The following is a 21,432-nucleotide window of genomic DNA, read 5'->3' on the forward strand; positions in this document are numbered from 1 at the left end:
ACAAATGTTCACTTAAACAAAATTAATTAATTAGAAACAACACGAGTTCAAAAAGTTAGGTTATTCGTACAGTCATACAGCGATCAAATACTTGACAGCCACTTGCATGAACCACGAACAATTTGTAGTTGAAATTGAGTGCACATGAGCCATCTGTTTTTAAAAATTGAAACTACTCAGGACCAAAACAGTGCAACGCGCATTTGTTCGAAGATAACTCCCCATGGGGTAATCTACATTTGTTCGGAGGTTACCGGCCATGGGACTAGCAGTCCATGAAATTGTCTATGATTCTAATCCACAACTTCACAGTTATTTATTTAAGGTTGCTGAAATTGATTGTCAAAAGTTTATTTTTGGCGGTTTATACATATCAACTTCTTCTCGTTAGCATTGTTTTTTCATGTGAATTATAAATATATTATACATAAGGATTTTGTTAAGTGTTTCATGTTTTAAGATGCATTTTAATTACTTGTTATTATATTAAATATTATTTGAAAGTGTATACAATTTTAAATTGAAGATCTCACTTAGAAAAATGGAGTTTTCTGTGAATACAGATGTACAAATAGGCTCAGGCACCATTACTTCTCAAGAAAAATTAGAAACTTCAAATACTGCAGACAATAGTGCTATTCTTATGAATGCTGATAGTGAAAATAGTGTTGATAGTATTTTAGCTAATAAGGTAATCATACAAATTGCTAATAGAATGCTTATTTAATTAATCTCTAATTTGATACTATTGTCATTGTCTTAATTTAATACTCTTGTCAATAATAATATATGCTGAGAATGACTTTTATCATTAAAAACTCTTGTAATTTAACATTATTGTATCACTTATTTCTATTATCTGTTGCGATACTAAAATCTATGTAATTTAATACATGAAAGAATGACGATAATTTAATTTTTGTAATTAAATTTAATATTTAAATAAAACAACTAATCCTGTTTGATTCTGAAAGTTCAGACGAAGAAGATGTTAACAAATATAAACAAAAAGTAAGTAGTGGATAGAATTGAATTAGATAGTAATAGATTTTTTTTTCGGAATTTGTGTTTCAGAAATTAGATAATGTTAGAACTATTTTAGCTGAAAGTTCCGATGAAGAATCAAATGAAAATATTGTGAAACATAGAGAAGTAAGTACAAGTATGATAATAGTACCCATATAATTTAATGCACTTGAATTTTACTAAAAATGTCATTATATTTTTGAAAAATGGTTAAACAATTGTAAATATCAAGTTACATTTTAGAAGTCAGCACGGATTATAGACTCTGAAAATTCTGACTCAGAGGAAAGTAATCCCGAATCATTTGCGGTAAGTTTTAAATTTCGAATTTATAATATTAATTCTTGCTTTATGTTTTTATATTATAATTGAAAAAATATCTTCATTTTATATATCAAATATAAAAACTTGCCTCTATAATGTTAAATTTAATTTAATATATATATATATATATATATATATATATATATATATATATATATATATATATATATATATATATTAATTGTTTAATATGAACAAAATAACTGAATATGAACAAAAAAAAATATATATATATATGTCTTTGTTTATTAAAACAGGATACATCGATGTCCGTGAATGAACAAAGTAGAGACATATCTGAAAGAAGCAAATATAGAAATCATGAGGTATCCTCCATTTTCAGTTTGTTAGTTAATGTTATTTACATTTGAAGTATACATGCAATAAAGGTATATTAACAAAATCTATTTGATTTGCTGTAGGATATATTGAAAAAATTTGCTGAAAGCGAAAGTTCAGATGATGAAGCTCTGAATAATAATGAAGGCGATGTGGTGAGATCTTTAAAATATATGTGTGCATATATATATATATATATATATATATATATGTATATATATGTGTATATATATATATGTGTACTTAAACACACTGATAAGTCTTGTGTAGTTGTAACATCTACAAATATCCTCCAAAAAAATCGAGTGTTTTTAACAAAAAAATATTAGTGATATGGATATATAAATTATTACAGAATAAGCCTGATGATGGAACGTACCTAGTTCCGAAACGTCGTATTAAACATCTTCAAAAAACAAATTGTTTTTTATTATTGGATTTACTGTTCGGAGAAGAAACAATCAATATATTGAAAAAATCCAGGACTTATCTATTATCTTATATATATCTTATATATATATATATATATATATATATATATATATCTTATATATAAAAATGGAGCTCTCTTTCAAATGTCCGAATAAAACTCGAAAACAGCTGAATCGATTTGGCCAGTCTTAGTCTTGAAAAGTTCGTGCCAATCCAGAGAAAGTCCAAAAGGTGGGAAATTATTTCAAATCCGCGTAGAAACTTTACATTTTTAATTTGAAAATTTTTGTTGAAGCGTAATTTAAATAAAACAATCGACGGTGAAATGTCAAACGCTTTTGACAGATGATGTTTAATTACGTTTAATAGGATGTTTTACGCGAATATTATTTATTTATGATAAATTTGTAGTAAGTAGTTTTGTTTGTAGTTTTATTTATATACAAAAACTTTAGAAAATGGGCCGCAAGTGTTACTAGAGACTCAAAATATAAACTTTTTTGATATGTTAATATGAAAATGCACTTTTTGGCATATTTTTCTCAAACACGGTGCTCTGAAAGATCTCATTTGTATAATTATATACTCACTGGTATTTATAAAACATTTTCTAGGTTATATTATTATATTTTTTATTTATGTTATTTAAATTCAGAACCTAAATTTGGTATCGATCAAAGGGACATTTTGACGAATGACATTTTCCCAGTTATAATTTCCCAGAATTTATCGAAGGATAGATAGTAATATATAAAGGTCCGGGGTTAAAAAGGTCCACCATAGATGTGTCAAAAATCAGTTAAGTTAAGCATTGTAGAGGGAAAAAGATGTATAACCAGCTATAATCTTGATTCTTATGACTTTGCTATCTGGAGATAAACTGTAATCTTTGAAAATCCATAATAAAAGTATTTTCTTCCGTTAGTAGTTTTTAGCATTAGTTAAAAGTGTAATTATTTTGTAAAATACTTTTAAAATTAAAATAAGACATTAAACCTGTTTGCTACCTGGCCGTTCCAAGTTACTCTGTCTATGGGGTAAAAAGTCCACATAACAATTTTTTTAAAGACAGCAAAAAAGCACATTTTTACAATGATGAAGTAGCTGGCAGTTTTACTGAACGTAGCCAGATAATTGTTCGTTTGAAATGTGTTATTTGTTGTGATATAGTTGGTTTGCTTTTCATAATATAGTTTATATTTGCTCAAAGTCAAATTGGACCTTTGTGCCAAGCCCTGCTTTACATATATACTTTTTATTAAATTTACTTCAATTCATCGAAACTTTTTAAAAAGCAGGTCAAAGAATAAATACTTAATTCATTTTCTATCTCTCCTCGCAGAAATTTGAAAATTTTGTTTAAGCTCAGTAGTATTATTTATAATTATACACAAAATCCCAAATCCAAAAAGAATCTGAAAAACTTGAAACGTAATCAATAAGTCGAAAGACCAAAAAATACTTGGATTGATTTATACCATGTTTTCTACATAAAACTTCCAGCTTGATTGAATTGGCAAAATATAGATAAACTAATGGGGTTTATTGTTTTAATAATGCATCATTGTACATAGCATTCATACAACACATCCTTATACACTCAAAGTATTAATTTTTTTGATTCTGTAGAAATTGTTTAGAATATACCTTACTTAGCAAAACAACGTTTGCCAGGTCAGCTAGTATATATATATATATATATATATATATATATATATATATATATATATATATATATGATAAAATTGTTTCTTGGGCATCCATCCAATAATTAAAAAACAGTTTTATTGAAAAATGTTTTTATTAAGGGAACATACGTTTCGGGTCTAGATTTGACCCATCTTCAGTGCATACAAATAAATTTAAAAAAATTTTTTTTAAAAAATAACACAAAGAAACAACACAAAATTGTAACGAAAAAATAAACATGAAATAAAAAATTGAAAAGACGTCAAGTTATGAAATTTTTTTGAAAATTGTAAAATTAAAATAAATAATATGTTTTATTATAAAAAAGCTTATTCCAAACGAACATGTTGTTAGTTTGGAGACTGAGTTACGTGTGTGTTGACCCATGTTAAAGAAACGGCCCGGCCGATCGCCGCACAAAACTTAGAAACGATAGTCCTCATCGAGATACATCAAATGGCAATAAATCAATTTTGAAATCGGTCCAGCCGTTTTGGAGAAAACGTCGATTTACGGCAAAAAATCTGTTCACACACACACACATACACACACACACACATACTTTTTTCAAATTTGGTCTCATTCGATTCAGAATGGCTTGAAACGTCTTCAGAAACGTCGAGAAAACATAAAATTAGCGAATCGGATTTTTTTATGAAAACATAAACTTCTCCTCCTTCGGGAAGTTAATAATGAAATAAAAACATTTTTCAATAAAACTGTTTTTTAATTACTGGATGTATGCCCAAGAAACAATTTTATTATATTATTTCACCATCTGAAGAAAAACCTCTTGCTTTATATATGTATATATATATATATATATATATATATATATATATATATATATAGTAGCTGACCCGACAGACTTCGTCCTGTCAAAAAAAATCTACCAAATCGGTTCTGATTGCTCTGTTGATCCTTTAAGGTTCTGTCTAAAGCCTCAAAAGATTTTGTATGTGCCATCGTGCATTCATCCCAAACAATCAATTGATATTGCTGCAAAACCTTAGCCATTGCAGAGTTCTTCGAAATGTTGCAAGGTGGAGTTTCATTGCTTTGCATATTTAATGGCAATTTTAGTGCTGAATGGGCTGTTCGACCACCTTCGAGTAAAGTTGCTGCGATTCCCTATGAAGCGAGTGCAAGTGCAATTTTGTTTTGTGAGCGAATTGTTGCTAATATTAATAAAATCAAAAAAGTTTTTCCTGTAGCACCAGGCGCATCTAAGAAGTAAATCCCCCCAGTTCCATCATTTGTTACTTTCATAAGAATATGAAATACATACCTCTGTTGTTCATTCAACAGTGGAAGATTTGTTTCGATTAATTCTTTCAAATTGCTGAGATCATACAATTTTTCTTGATGCAACTCTTGGTTAAAAGCATCATGCATTGGACGATTGGGCGCGGCCAGGCCTAAGTAAATTAATACTTTATTTGACATCATCAAGCACATGTCTTCAATTGAAATCAATGCTTCGTTGTAACTTTCTTTACTGATTTGCATATTTGGATTTCCCATTTTATTCCGTATTTATCACACATATAATCTTTGTACTTCCACAAATCAATTGGGTTTGATGAAAAGCCTGTGGATATGATTATGGAAAGCAATGTTCGTATTTTATGAGCGTGTGAAGATATTACAGCATCACTGAGAATTTGATCCCAATGAGCGTCATTTTCTAGCAATTGTAAACGTTGACGGGCTTCTCTGTAGGATCCACACAATTCACCATCAACAGTTCGTAAATGTTGGAATGATATTGGGCCACGTACATTGACTAATAGCAGTCGTAAATAAAAACATTCACCATGGCTTAGATGTACTGAATAAATTTGATCAATCGCACAAAACAAAAGTATAACAGAAAATGCAAGAAAAACACCACAGGCAAGGGCGGCAAGTGGACATTGACATTGATTGTTTTAATGTTATATGACTTGAATGCAAATTCTTTAAAGCCATACCAATTTTATCGCCTGCCGAGAGTAAAACAAAAAAAATAATATCGAGAAGCCGACTACGATTATTTTTTTTAGTTAGAAAAGGGCTGTTTTTAGGGTTTTCCCGACGATTATTCGAATTTTTCTCGCCGTAAGAACCATCCTTGCACATAAACAAACATTTTAAAAAAAGAATTGGCCAAATTGGCCCAGGCGTTGTTGAGTTATGCGCTTACCAACACATTTTGCGATCCATTTTTATATATAAAATATATATATATATATATATATATATATATATATATATATATATGAGTAAGTTTTGCAAGGGCAATACATCAAATAAAAGGCAAAGATTTAGAAGTTAATCTTTAATTTTTTCCAAACGTTTCGGCATAGGATTTTATGTCATCATCAGTGGATCTACAGAATGAACATTGAAAAATTAATATAAACTAGGAACAAATGACAGAAATTGGAAAAAGAACCATAGATACAAGTATTATAATTATAATATAAGAATTGAAAAGTAAAAACAAATATATACAAACATATACAAAAGCGTAATATATATACATATATATATATATATATATATATATATATATATATATACATAAATATACATATAAACAGACATATATATATATATATGATATACATGTACAAACACGTACATATATACATATATATATATATATATATATATATATATATATATATCATGTTGTTTTAGTCGTTTTATTAAATTCTGTCCAGTTTCACCTATGTAAATGGAATCACAATCGTTGCATTTTAATTTATTATACCCACTTATAGTGGGTGATTTGAGGTTGGAAAAAAGAGAGCTGAGGGCCAAATCACTCACTAGTTTAGAACGCACATCAAATATTGTCTATAAATTAAAATGCAATGATTGTGATTCCATTTACATAGGTGAAACTGGACAGAATTTAATAAAACGACTAAAACAACATGATAATAACTCAAAAAACCCACGACAAAATCAAACCATGATAACAGAACAAAATTTTAAACATTCTTTTAACTTTTATAACGCTAGTATACTTTATCACGAACGGAACATTATTCAGAGAAGGTTTGCTGAATCTTGTCTAATCAGCATTACTAAATCTTGCATTAATAAAAGGTGTGATGCCTCTTTACTCTATGAAAATTATCAGGTGATACCCAATAATATTTCCAAATTTGTTTCCTCTTAACTAGCTTAATTCCGAACCTGTAAACCTATCCTTACACGGTACGATCCCGAACTTTGAATCTTAGCCTTTTCACCCATACTTCGAAACACTGATTGTAAAAAAACTCGCCAACTATCCTTCGGTCTCTCCAAATAATTTTTAAGCATATGTGACACAACTGCCTCGGGAATGTACGCATAAACTATTTCTTCCGTGCAAAAATATTATATTTCACAAATATTTTGCTATGCTCTGTTCAACAAAAACAAAAAAAGTTTGCAAAATTATGTGCCATACGCTAGTTACTGATTTAAGACCTTATTTATATAAGTTACCTTTGTTGTTTATATATGTGTATGCGTCTGTATATGTATATGTATGTATATATATATATATATATATATATATATATATATATATATATATTGAATGGTAGAGTCTTGGATTTGTGTATATTTTGTAGAGTTTCGAACAAGAATCCAAAAATAATACAAAATAAAAAAACAAAAGTTTTTAATAAACAATTTCTTTATTTAATTATTTGTTTACTGTCAACGTTTCGGAACTAGGTACGTTCCATCTTCAGGACATCTGTCAAGAAACATGATCTTGATGAGATTTAAACAAACAATATGTTTAGGAATAGAAAATAGATTTTTCTTAAATAATAAATTAATTGTAACAAATAATAATGTACAGAAATATGATAATATGATCAAAATGAAAATGATAAAAATAAATGAGTGGATTATCAGAACAGGATATTAAAAATGATAGAAATTTTTTGAAAGTTATGGAAAAAAAATTTTAAAGAAAGGATTAATGATAAAATTGAATTAATTACCTGTATGTTTGAATATCCGTTAGCACTTTTTCACTAAACAAGAATTTTTGATAAAAAATGAATTTGTGAGTTATTTTTCCGCCGAATAGTTAACTTTTGTAAATCAAAATTACTAAAAGTGTTGTCTTTTTTTTTAAAAAATTATTATTTGAAAACAAATAATATTGTATTCGATGTTATACTATTGGCTTTTGGAAGCGAACTAATTGTATTTGCTGGTTCATATGTAACACGTGTAAACACTTGAAACGAGAACTGTGAGATTGTATGTGTGTGTTTTTTCACGTTAGGTACACCCCAATACTTAAATTATTGAACTTAAAGGGAAGTCGATATTAATTGTTTGTCAAAAAGTGTAAAAAATTTTTTTCCATAACTTTCAAAAAATTTCTATCATTTTTAATATCCTGTTCTGATAATCCACTCATTTATTTTTATCATTTTCATTTTGAACATATTATCATATTTCTGTACATTATTATTTGTTATAATTAATTTATTATTTAAGAAAAATCTATTTTCTATTCCTAAACATATTGTTTGCTTAAATCTCATCAAGATCATGTTTCTTGACAGATGTCCTGAAGATGGAACGTACCTAGTTCCGAAACGTTGACAGTAAACAAATAATTAAATAAAGAAATTGTTTATTAAAAACTTTTCTTGTTTTTTTATTTTGTATTATTTTTGGATTCTTGTTCGAAACTCTACAAAATATATATATATATATATATATATATATATATGTGTGTGTGTATATTTGTGTATGTATATGTGTATATATATATATATATATATACGTATTATGTGTATATATATATATATGTATATATGTACGTGTTTGTACATGTATATCGTATATATATGTCTGTTTATATGTATATTTATGTATATATATATATATATATATATATATATATATATATATATATATATATATATATATATATATATATATATATATATTACGCTTTTGTATATGTTTGTATATATTTCTTTTTACTTTTCAATTCTTATGTTTGTCTATCTGTTTAGTTATAATTGTTATTGTTATAATTATAATACTTGTATCTATAGTTCTTTTTCCAATTTCTGTCATTTTTTCCTAGTTTATATTGATTTTTCAATGTTCATTCTGTAGATCCACTGATGATGACATAAAATCCTATGTTGAAATGTTTGGAAAAAATTAAAGATTAACTTCTAAATCTTTGCCTTTTATTTGATGTATTGCCCTTGTAGAACTTACTAATATTTCTCAACATCAAAACTAACTTGTTCAACATATATATATATATATATATATATATATATATATATATATATATAGATATATATATATATACCTATATGTGTGTTCTATATGAATTTTGCAATAAACTTTTTTTTTAATTATCTAGAAATCTCAAGATGAAAACTCAGATAGTAATGAAGATGAAATACCATTACCCAAGGATAGATCAAATAAAGTTCAGAGAGTAAGTTTACTATTATTTATTCGAATGACAATTAGAACAATACTTCATTTTGTAGCTTCAGTACTCTTTTGAAAATGAATTCTGATTAACATACAATTTTACTTGCTTAATTGTTTATTTAATTAATCGAAAACTAGTGGGGCGCATGGCATCGTGCCTTAAGGCAAATAGCTGGAACTTTCCGTACCAAAAATTATTTTTTTAAAAAAGATTAACATTTTTGAAAAAAATTTACTCTGAAAAAATTAAAACGGATAAACATTGGTACGGAACCCATAGGAATGTAAACAAAATTTATAGTTATTGTTATCTCTATAAAATATCTGTTAATTTGATGTGCATGTCTAATGATCATTATGACCGCCAAATGGCATTTTTTTTTTTACTTTTTTTTACTAGATCTCCGAAACCGCTAACCTGCCTTCATGAAAATCTGATCAGTTTTTCATCTTGTTATTACAAGTAAAATGTTTTTTGAATTATTCAAATCGGACGCTCCGTTCTCGTAAAAACTGAGTTACCGTTTTTGGCACTTTTTGTCTCATATCTTTGGAACGGCTAGACCTGCCTTCGCCAAAAACTAATCAGCACATCTCTTTATCAATACGAATCGAATGTTTTTTGAATTATTCAAATCGCTTCATCCGTGTTCCCGAAATCGTCGACGAAAATTTGTATCCGAACACACACACATACATCCATTTTTTCTAAGGTATGCCAAAATGTTCAGAAGGTTTTGAAACGTAAAGATATATAAAAATTTTCATTTTCGATTTTTTTGCGATTACTATAACTTTCCCTACGAGAAGTTAATTATAAGTTATATATGTACATACAGTCAATCCTTCGTTAACTTAATTACTAACGTTTATCTGTCAACCTACTCGTATATGCTACAAGGAACTAAAAATCCGACATCTTTCCGATATATACTCCATATAACACTAATCTCGCTCAACATGCATACATTTCTTCTATGCAACCTATTATGAATGACCTTAGTAATTAGACTTGATTGTAAAAAGTTTTAATAAAGGTTTTATTGTCGCCTATTTTATCTTTTACGAAATATTTTTATAACACGTTAACAAAAAACCTTTTGTTAACGCCGCAAGTGCGTTATATTATTGAGACTGTAGAGCGATACATCGAACAAAGAAAAGGCGAGGATTTATAAAATAATCTTTAATTCCAAACGTTTCGACATACAATTTGATATCATCATTAGTGGATATTGAACTTGGTATTTTATATCTAAAAATGTATACACATCACAGAATTTTTCACGAACATTGATACAACCAACCAGTCAATAATCATGAATTATTGTAAAAAGGAAAAATAATGACAGTTTTCGTATTTACAAAAATTCATGATAATATATATATATATATATATATATATAAATATAAATATAAATATAAATATATATATATATATATATATATATATATATATATATATATATATATATATATATATATATATATATATATATATATATATATATATATATATATATATATATATATATATACTAGCAAACCCGACGAACTCCGTTTCGCCACCAGATGGTTTCGTGAGAAAGATGAAGAAATTTTTTGTTTGTTTTATATTTGAAAAGGAAAAATTCGATCAGTAAGGAATCCCGACTTATTTTTATATATATAGAAGATAATCTATTTGCAATTATTTAAAACAATTAATGATTATTTTTATTACTCGAATTTTTAATTAGGGTGCGTGAAGTTCCAGCAATTTGCATTAGGGCACGATGCCATGCACCACTAATTTTCTTAGCTATAAACTTTGCGGAGCCCGAGACCTTTCCAACGAATGCAAAATTGTCGACATCGGTCCGTGCGTTCTGGAGTTATTTCGTCAGGAAGGAAAACCCGACTTATTTTTATATATATAGAAGATATATATATATTGTATGATTCTGAATTTGATGTTGACATATGTATTAACAAAGTCTAGATCTCCGAAACCGCTAACCTGCCTTCATGAAAATCTGATCAGTTTTTCATCTTGTTATTACAAGTAAAATGTTTTTTGAATTATTCAAATCGGACGCTCCGTTCTCGTAAAAACTGAGTTACCGTTTTTGGCACTTTTTGTCTCATATCTTTGGAACGGCTAGACCTGCCTTCGCCAAAAACTAATCAGCACATCTCTTTATCAATACGAATCGAATGTTTTTTGAATTATTCAAATCGCTTCATCCGTGTTCCCGAAATCGTCGACGAAAATTTGTATCCGAACACACACACATACATCCATTTTTGCCATGCACCACTAATTTTCTTAGCTATAAACTTTGCGGAGCCCGAGACCTTTCCAACGAATGCAAAATTGTCGACATCGGTCCGTGCGTTCTGGAGTTATTTCGTCAGGAAGGAAAACCCGACTTATTTTTATATATATAGAAGATATATATATATTGTATAATTCTGAATTTGATGTTGACATATGTATTAACAAAGTCTAGTAATTGCATAACATCAATAAAAAGCATGAATTTCTTTCAAAAATTTATTTTAAATCCATACGTTTCGGCTATAATCTTATCCATCATTCAGTGGAAACTAAAAATTGGAGTGAAAATAAAAAATAAAAAAAGTAAATAGTACTTACAATTAGTTAATCTTAGTGCTAAATTGGAAGATTTTAATAATCACCATGGATTATTAATCAGGATATAGTAATGCACTACACTATGTATTACAAACATTAAACTTGTAATTACACAATATTTTCACAAAATACTAATTTAAAAAATCACAAATAGGTAGTTTGTTGTTCGTAGACTGGTTGAAGATATAATGGAGAAAAGACTTTTTTAAAAAATATTTTTACCAAAATTCTACACATGTGTAGAACGAATTGCGAATCCTTTGCACGACGTTTTTATTGTTTTTGGGGTGTATATTGATCACGTGAGGTTTTTAGAGTGAGGGGGTATTTGATAAAAAATCACGAAATATCACGTGAGGGAGGGAGGGGTATGGTAAGATATCAAGTGTATTTATTTTTTAACCGATTATTTTTTTTAAATTTCAAACATTTTCCAAAATGCTATCTACATAAAAGAGATTTGTGTCGCACAGCGTGTTAATGTTCATTCCGATTATTTATTGTTTTATTATTATAAATAGTTAAAATAGACTCTTCTATAATTCTTTGTTTAAATAAATTTTGTTCGAATTATAGTACAGTCGGGTTAGATAAGTTCATATTGTGTTTTAAAGTATGAATATACTCTGCAATCATAGTTTTAAATTGTCTCGGATTTTTTAAATTGTTTTTATGTTCTTGTAAACGTTTAAGTTCTTGCTTGTTTCTCCTATGTAAATTAAATTACAATCTTGACAATTTATTTGATAGACGAGATTTCTAAGTCGTTTGGTATTAACAGGGGTTTTTGTTTTGATAAAAATAGTACTAGTCTTTGTACTAAAATTGTTTACAAGTCGGAGTCCAGATTTATAAAAAAGTTTTTTTCAAGAAACATACAATTCTTTAATGTATGGTAAACATATTACACCAGAATGAGTTTCTGAGTCAGGTAAATCGTTATGTACTGTGCAATTGTCCATTTTATTCACTTACTGGTTACGGAGTTTTTAAGTTTGTATCCCCAGTGATGATGTCACTATGATAATTGATCAATTTAATAACGCCAATGAAAAATTAAAATTTACAGTAGAATTAGAGACAATGAACTTGATAAGTTTCTTAGACATAAAACTTATACGTACTACTGATAACAAACTAATAACAAATTGGTATCAAAAACCAACTAACTCTGGACGTTACCTTAATTATTTTTTTTTTATCATTCACTCAAAATGAAAATAGGTACTATAATAAATCTAACTGACCACGCAATACTTCTTTCGGACAAAATATTTTGGGACAACATCAATTTAATTACAAAAATTCTAACAGATAACTCCTATCCCTTAAAACTTATAAACTCCGTAACCAGTAAGTGAATAAAGCGGACAATTCCACAGTACATAACGATTTACCTGACTCAGAAACTCATTCTGGTGTAATGATTGCCATACAAAGAATTGTATGTTTTTTGGAAAAAACTTTTTTATAAATCTGAACTCGCAATTCGTTCCACACATGTGAAGAATCTTGGTAAAAACATTTTTTAAAAAAAGTCTTTTCTCATTATATCTTCAACTAGTCTACGAACAACACACTACCTATTTGTGATTTTTAACTTCCCGTAGGGTAATTTATTGTAATCGTCAAAAAATCGAAATTGAACATTTTTGCATTTCTCGACGTTTTGAAGGTTTTTGAACATTTCGGCGTACCTCAGAAAAAATGAATGTGTGTGTGTGTGTTTTGTGTGTCCGCATTTTTTCGTTCACGTTTTCGGGCGCACGGATCAACCGATTTGAATGGTTCAAAAAACATTCGATTCCTATTGATAGGGAGATGTGCTGAGTAGTTTTTGGCAAAGGCAGGTTCAGCAGTTACGGAGATATAGAGCAAAGAGTGCAGAAAATAGAAATCGAGTTTTTAAGAGAACGGAGCATCGGATTTGAATCATCTAAAAAACATTCAATTAGTAATGATTGGGAGAAGTGGTTATTAGTTTTTGGCAAAGGCAGGCCCAGCCGTTTCGAAGATACAGAGCTAAATGTGCAAAAAATGGCAGTGTTTGAGAGAACTAAGCATCTGATTTGAATGATTCAAAGAACTTTCTGCTTGTTTTAACAAAATAATTGATTTTGGAAAAAAAAAATGGTTCAATTTTTTTTTTCAATTTTGTTTTCAAAAAGAATTTTTTGTATATATATAAAATAATTCAGATTTTATTCTTTTTTCTGACTAAAGTTTTAATATACTTTAAACAAATAATTTCATTTTTGCAAATCAGTTTATATAATTCTTATAAATATTTAACGATATTACAGAATTTATAATAATCTGTTTGAAAACAGTTAATATTCCTCGTTAACATTTCGTTACGGTACGGGAAGTTCCAGCAATTTGCCTTAAAGCACGATGGCATGCGCCCCACTAGTTTAAATTAGTATTTTGTGAAAATATTGTGTAATTAGGAATTTAATGTTTATAATACATAGTATAGTGCATTACCATATCCTGATACCATGGATTATTAAAATATTGCAATTTAACACTAAGATTAATTAATTAGTTTATTGAAATTATGAATTTTGATTTATTTTTATAGAAATCAGCTAAACAAGCAGAGGAAAATATGTTGCTGATACAAAGTGAATCTCAAAAATTCTTTAGAGAGGCTTCTATTAAAGTTCCATATCATAAGCCAAGACAGTGCAATAACTTGAAAGAGTTTCTAGATAGAAAAAATATTCGAAGACCTTCAATAATTATTGGGCAGAAACATAAACCGAGAATAAATATGAGAGGAGAAGAGCTATTAAGATATGCGTAAGTATTTATCTCAAACATTTTTCTATCTCACAATATTGGTTCTCTATAAAAATTGAACATGCAATAAGAATTACAGTCTATAATTTGTGTTATTAACAGTTTTTTATGATATATATTTGATTCTTTTTACAGAAAGCAATTAGAAGAAAGAGCGAAAGAAGCTGAACTATTTTTTCAACCTAATTTGCTAAAAAAATGTGATGATTTGAAAGATGATCAAAATAATAAATTGCTACAAAACGCTGACCAAGCAAATGATGACATAAATTTGAATATTGAAATTATAGGAAATGACAAAGCAGCACCCCCTGCAAACAATTATATTGAGACAGACACCACAACACTACCATTGATAGGACAGATGAGCACAGATCAAATAATAGAGCCTCCATCGAAAACGGATCAAATCATTCAACCTATAAGAGAAGAAAATTGTGAAGAAATAACAAACTCATTAAATATTGAAATTTGTGAAAGTGTTGCTAATGAAATAGTAGAAATTGTGTCGGAGCATAATGCTTTATCACATGCAGATACCATACCAAGTACAGCAACCCAAGCTGAAGAGATGCATTTAAATGTAGAGCATTTGTATAAGAAAGAGAATGAAGGAAATGAAAGAGTCCCTTTACATAAAAATGCCTTCCAAAAATTGAGTGATAGTGAAGATGATGACTTTTTAATATTAGGTATTATAGGATCTATATATATGTATATGTATATATATATATATATATATATATACATATATATATATATATATATATATATATATACATATATATTCAATAGATAAATCCTGGATTTTTTCAATATATTGATTGTTTCTTTTCCGAACAGTAAATCCAATAATAAAAAACAATTTGTTTTTTGAAGATGTTTAATACGACGTTTCGGAACTAGATACGTTCCATCATCAGGTTTATTCTGTAATAATTTATATATCCATATCACTAATATTTTTTTTGTTAAAAACACTCGATATTATTATTGGATTTACTGTTCGGAAAAAAAACAATCAATATACATATATATATATATATATATATATATAAATAATAATTTTACAAACGTTTCGAGACTAGATTTGTCTCATCATCAGTGTATTATAATTTAAAATCTAAAATATGGAAACCTAAATTAGCATTATGTGTTATTCGTTACAAGTCGTTCAATAAACTGTTTAATTCAAAGTTCAATAAACTCAGTTTATTGAACAACTTGTAACGGATAACACATAATGCTGTGCTGTTATATATATATATATATATATATATATATATATATATATAATATGCATAGGGTTCGCCGTGGCGAAGGTCGTTAACGCGTTGACTTTGGATGGATAGGGTCGCGCGTTCGAATCCCCGCTCTGGCAATCTCACATCGGGCATTCTCATATCGGGCAGCGCGATGTCCATTTTCAATTGAAAATATAGATCAAAATATGTTTCCAATTGAAAATAAGCCTATCTCGAGCACTGCGGTGTAAAATGGAAATGGGAAAAACTCTCACACTACTTCTTCTCTGAATCGAGTTGGAGTTTAACTCAGCTCACAGACCTGCCCTAGGGCAGCACTACCCAATATATATATATATATATATATATATATATATATATATATATATATATTAGTGATGTGCCGGCTTTAATACGCTTAAATGTATCACCCGACTCGAATTTATATGACTTTAACCGCATTCATTGTCTAACAATACCATCCGACTCCATATGACTCAAACCGACTCATCCCGACTTCAAGTCGATATGAATTCATTCGAGTTCCTATGACTCAAACCGACTCATCCCGACTTCAAGTCGATATGAATTCATCCGAGTTCCTATGACTCAAACCGACTCATTCCGACTTCAAGTGATATGAATTCATCCGAGTTCCTATGACTCGAACCGACTCATCCCGACTCCTTGTCGATATGAATTCATCCGAGTTCCTATGACTCAAACCGACTCATCCCGACTTCAAGTCGATATGAATTAATCCGAGTTCATATGACTCAAACTGAATCATTCCGACTTGAGTTCGAAACATGTGTCCGTGTTTTAGCGTATCGACTTATTGAGATGCAGTGCGTATGGGTCTTGGGTGTTTGTTTATTTTTGACTAAGCGCTGAGAGCAAATTTGTTCATAAAATATCAAAAACTCATTTAGATAATAAATACGCTATTTAGATTTTGATTATTATCAAAATAAACTACACAACGAGTTTTATACACATACAAAATTAGCATATATTAATTAACTTCCCGTAGGGCAAGTTATAGTAATCGCAAAAAAATCGAAAATGAACATTTTTGCATTTCTCGACGTTTCAAAGGTTTCTGAATATTTTGGCATACCTTAGAAAAAATGGATGTATGTGTGTGTGTGTATGTGTATGTGTGTGTATGTATGTGCGGATACAAATTTTCGTCGACGATTTCGGGAACACCGATCAACCGATTTGAATAATTCATAAAACATTCGATTCGTATTGATAAGGAGACGTGCTGATTAGTTTTTGGCGAAGGCAGGTCTAGCCGTACCGAAGATACGGGGCAAAAAGTGCCAAAAACGGTAACTCAGTTTTTAAGAGAACGGAGCGTCCGATTTTAATAATTCAAAAAACATTTTACTTGTATTGACAAGGTGAAGAACCGATTTTCATAAAGGCAGGTCTAGCGGTTTCGGAGATCTAATGAAAAAAGTAAAAAAAAAATGCCATTTGGCGGTCAAAAATGATCATTAGACATATGCACATCAAATTATCAGATATTTTTTAGAGATTTTAACAATAAGTATAAATTTGTTTTACATTCTCATGGGTTCCGTACCAATGTTTACGCGTTAGACGGCGACGCCGCGCTTTGATATTCTACTGTAAATTCACTTGAAATATTAGTTATATTTGTAGCTAGTTTATTATTATATATATAATATAAATGTATTCATCTCTGCACTTTTTGGAATTAATTGCTTACTAAACTAATTATTTCACTTATAAAATTATTAAAATGATATTATTTCTTCTCTTAAATTATAATTGTTCATATATGAACTTGATTCGAATCATGATTCGAATCAGGTTTTTTCCCAATTCGAATCACTCGAATCAGGAAATTTTCGAGTCGGCACATCACTAATATATATATATATATATATATATATATATATATAATATAATATATACAGGGCCGGTCCTGGGGCCCTTAGCGCCCGCATGCAACTTTGTTTCTTGCGCCCCCTCCCCCTATTAGTTTCAACTGTTTTAACAGTTTATCATTAAAATTATATAAGTATTTACATATTTTTTAAAAATTAATTTTTAATTATTCTGCATTTAGTACCCAATGAATTAGATATAATCTAAAAGCGTATAAAATATATAGATCATAAATTTATTTAGAAAATCGTGGCGATTCGCATGTTGATTATAATCAAATGTTTTTAAATTTTCAATTATTTCTAACGTATGTGCAATATTAATATTTTCCTTCTAAAACATTTTACTTATTTATTATGCGATTTATTGTATTGAGCAAATCATGCCAAGAGAGCTAAAAAACTAGCTTTTCATTTTCAATGATAACACTCGTATTTCATGATGGATTTTTTAAATTTTAATTTAAATTAATTTTTCATCATTTACAATATCCAAAATTGCGTCGTAAAGTTCACCTTATTGATATCGTAAGAGCCTAATTATATTCATCTTTGCTTTTTCGTCATATTCAGAGTATAAGATTGTTGTTTTAAAGTTAAATTTTTAACGCATTTTAGAAGTATTGTCCAAAAATCAGTAAAAAATGCAATGAAATTACACATTCCTTGAACTATATTGAGAAAAAATCTTATTATATTTGATATGTATTATTTCTGCATAGTTAATAATTATTAAATTTATAGTATGAACACCACTAGATATAAAAAAAGGCCTTAAGAATTTCGTTCCAAAGTAAATTTTGCTTCCATTTTTCATATATGTTCCATTTCCATAACCCTAACCACCCATGTTTTTCAAAATTCATCAGATGCGAAACAACAAACAACAAAACACAACAAAAGCAAAAGTTACAATTCAATTTCACGGAATAAACATGCCATTTTCTAAGCACTGACTCCCCGTTTTTTATATTCCCGATTATAATTTTTTTATATTTTTTAATAAGTTCCGTTTCAACTAAATCAGCTCGCAATTATTCGTCAATAATGCCCAGTAATTAATTTAATCTTTTGCAGGTTTGCGCTTATGGGATTGAACACTAGATATTATCTTTTTTGATTCCACCGTGACTTCAAAGAAAAAAATGAATTAGTAGATTGAGCAATAAACAGGGCTGTTATTTACTAATTTGCAGAGTTATTAATCGATTAATTGTTTCTACTGATATCACATTGCAAAATGAATATGCTTTTTGTGTCTCCGTATCCCTAGTTAAGTTAGATCGTTTATTATAATTTATTAAGTATTCTAGATTTTATACAAATAATTCTAGATTTTATATAAAAAAATATAAATATTATATTATAAATTTAATTTCCGAAACTCGTTTTGGCGCCCCCTAAGGCGTGCGCCCGCATTTTTTGCATGCATCGCATGCAAGGCAGGACCGGCCCTGAATATATATATATATATATATATATATATATATATATATAATATATATATATATATATATATATATATATATATATATATATATATAATATATATATATATATATATATATATATATCTATAGATATATCTATCTCTATATATATATATATCTATATCTATATATATCTCTCTCTATATATATATATATATATATATATATATATATATATATATATAGGGTGCGGTGGACAGAAGTGGGCCACATTATTATTTTTGTTGTAAAAATGAAAATATTTTCTTAATTTTTTAACCGAAGGTGAAGTTTATGTTTTCATCAAGAAATCCGATTCGCTAATTTTATGTTTTCTCGACGTTTCAAGCCATTCTGAATCGAATGAGACCAAATTTGGAAAAAGTATATGTGTGTGTGAACAGATTTTTTTGCCGTATATCGATGTTTTCTCAAAAATGGCTCTCGATGATGACTATTGTTTGTCAGTTTTGTGCGACGATCGGCCAAGTCGCTTCTTTATAAATCGCAGAAAAGTGAAACATTTTTCGTCTACGTTTTAGCCCGCAATTCTGAATTGATTTTGAAAATTCAAAAACCGTTCGAAAGATATCGGTTGGGAATCGTGCTGATTAGTTTTTGGTAGAGATCGGCCGGGCCGTTTTCTTGTGTTAAAAAACTTTTTTCGTCGATTTTTATTATTAGTTTTTTGACGGTAGATACCATAGTCTTCTAGATCATACTAAAATATTACGGCCCTACGGCAACTCGTTTAGTTTTAAAAATTCGCAAAAGTTTGCAAAAATTAATATGGTCTTTTTGGCATTTGTCAAAATTAGAACTTTCATCGACGTTTGCTCAAAAACGCCTGAACCGATTTCAGAAATTTAAAAGCCATTAGATGTATCTCGTTGAGGACTATCGTTTGCCAGTTTTTTGCGACGATCTGCCAAGCCGTTTCTTTGTCATTTGGAAAAAAGTGTTAAACTTTTCATCCACATTTAAGCTCATACTACCGAATCGATTTAAAAAAATCAAAAACTGTTCGGAAGATATTAGTTTGCTAAAATTAAAATTAGACGATTTACTTGGTATAATGATAGAGTACTTGTTCTTAATGAATATACTAAACAATTAAAGTCCTACAAAAAACTGGCTTAATTATTAAAATTATTGATTGTTGAAAATTTGCTTTTAAAAAATACTCCGATCGGGTTGACATGTTTTTCAATAATGTGTAATAAATCCACTTCGAATATTTTTAACTACTCATAAATTAATTTATCTATCATGGATTAAGTCGATTATTTACACAAATCGGAAAGTTTATGTAACTTGCCTTAATGCATAATATCAATACCAACTAGTTTTTTTGTTGTTAGAAGGTTACTCCAAAATGCAACTTTTTGTCATAGCAGATGTTTCCTATTTCTATTTTTGAATGGCAAAAAAAGTATTTACCGTGTTTTCTGAAAAAGAGCCCCCGAAATTTTTATCTGAAAAAATGCTGCTATATGATTTAATTTCTTACCGTGAGGGCTTTTAAACACGCTGATTATGAGTTTATTGTCAAATTTACAAAATTTAAAATCGTTGGCACGAAATGAAGGGTAGAAATTGAAAAAAACAGTGACTTCAGTAAAAATGTTCATTAAATGTCTGGAAAGAAGTAATAAAGTTGGAATAAGAAAATTGTTGAAAAAAACATTTTGCAACATTCAAGCACAGATTCTAGGCGTAATTGATGCACGTCAAATCGGTGCAGTTGGTCATATCGACGCACGTCAAGTGGAAGGGTCTGTCGCAGTTATCGATGGAGTTATTTCTTGTCATCTTTGCCGACATCAATTTATTACAAATCATGCAAAAATCGATATCTTCATTTGAAGAAATCGAGAACTTTCTTTTTTTGCATTATCTCACAGCTGATTGTGAAGTATTGGCTTTCTTGTGAACTTTTGTTAGTACTTGCTATTTTTGATGCTGTGATGCTTCTGCCGCGACCTCTCTGTTTTTAGTGGATGTGATGATGCGCTGAAAAGACTATCTGCTAAGGTTGCTAACAGCAGAAGCAACACGCTCCGATGTTTTAT

At 28.8% G+C, this 21,432-nt stretch overlaps 1 protein-coding gene across 1 annotated transcript; it reads left to right on the forward strand.

The window, feature by feature from the left end:
* The first annotated feature begins 377 nt into the window (after positions 1-377).
* On the forward strand, positions 378-18,083 carry LOC113384847 (claspin-like). Its single transcript, XM_026622614.1, has 9 exons — positions 378-691; positions 1,075-1,152; positions 1,270-1,335; positions 1,608-1,676; positions 1,773-1,844; positions 9,206-9,283; positions 14,505-14,725; positions 14,861-15,439; positions 18,074-18,083. Exons 1-9 carry the CDS (start codon positions 542-544, stop codon positions 18,081-18,083), a joined length of 1,323 nt encoding a protein of 440 aa, XP_026478399.1. The 5' UTR covers positions 378-541.
* The last annotated feature ends 3,349 nt before the right edge of the window (positions 18,084-21,432 follow it).

The sequence above is a fragment of the Ctenocephalides felis genome, unplaced genomic scaffold (genome assembly GCF_003426905.1).
Source record: "Ctenocephalides felis isolate EL2017-DRISC unplaced genomic scaffold, ASM342690v1 CF-g0.4_SCAFFOLD_03571, whole genome shotgun sequence".
Taxonomy (NCBI): domain Eukaryota; kingdom Metazoa; phylum Arthropoda; class Insecta; order Siphonaptera; family Pulicidae; genus Ctenocephalides; species Ctenocephalides felis.

Coding starts and splice junctions, on each gene's coding strand:
- LOC113384847 (XM_026622614.1), top strand. CDS start 542: ATGGAGTTTTCTGTGAATACAGATGTACAAATAGGCTCAGGCACCATT. Junction 1,153..1,269: donor ATATTGTGAAACATAGAGAA/GTAAGTACAAGT, acceptor GTTACATTTTAG/AAGTCAGCACGGATTATAGA. Junction 1,845..9,205: donor ATAATAATGAAGGCGATGTG/GTGAGATCTTTA, acceptor TTAATTATCTAG/AAATCTCAAGATGAAAACTC.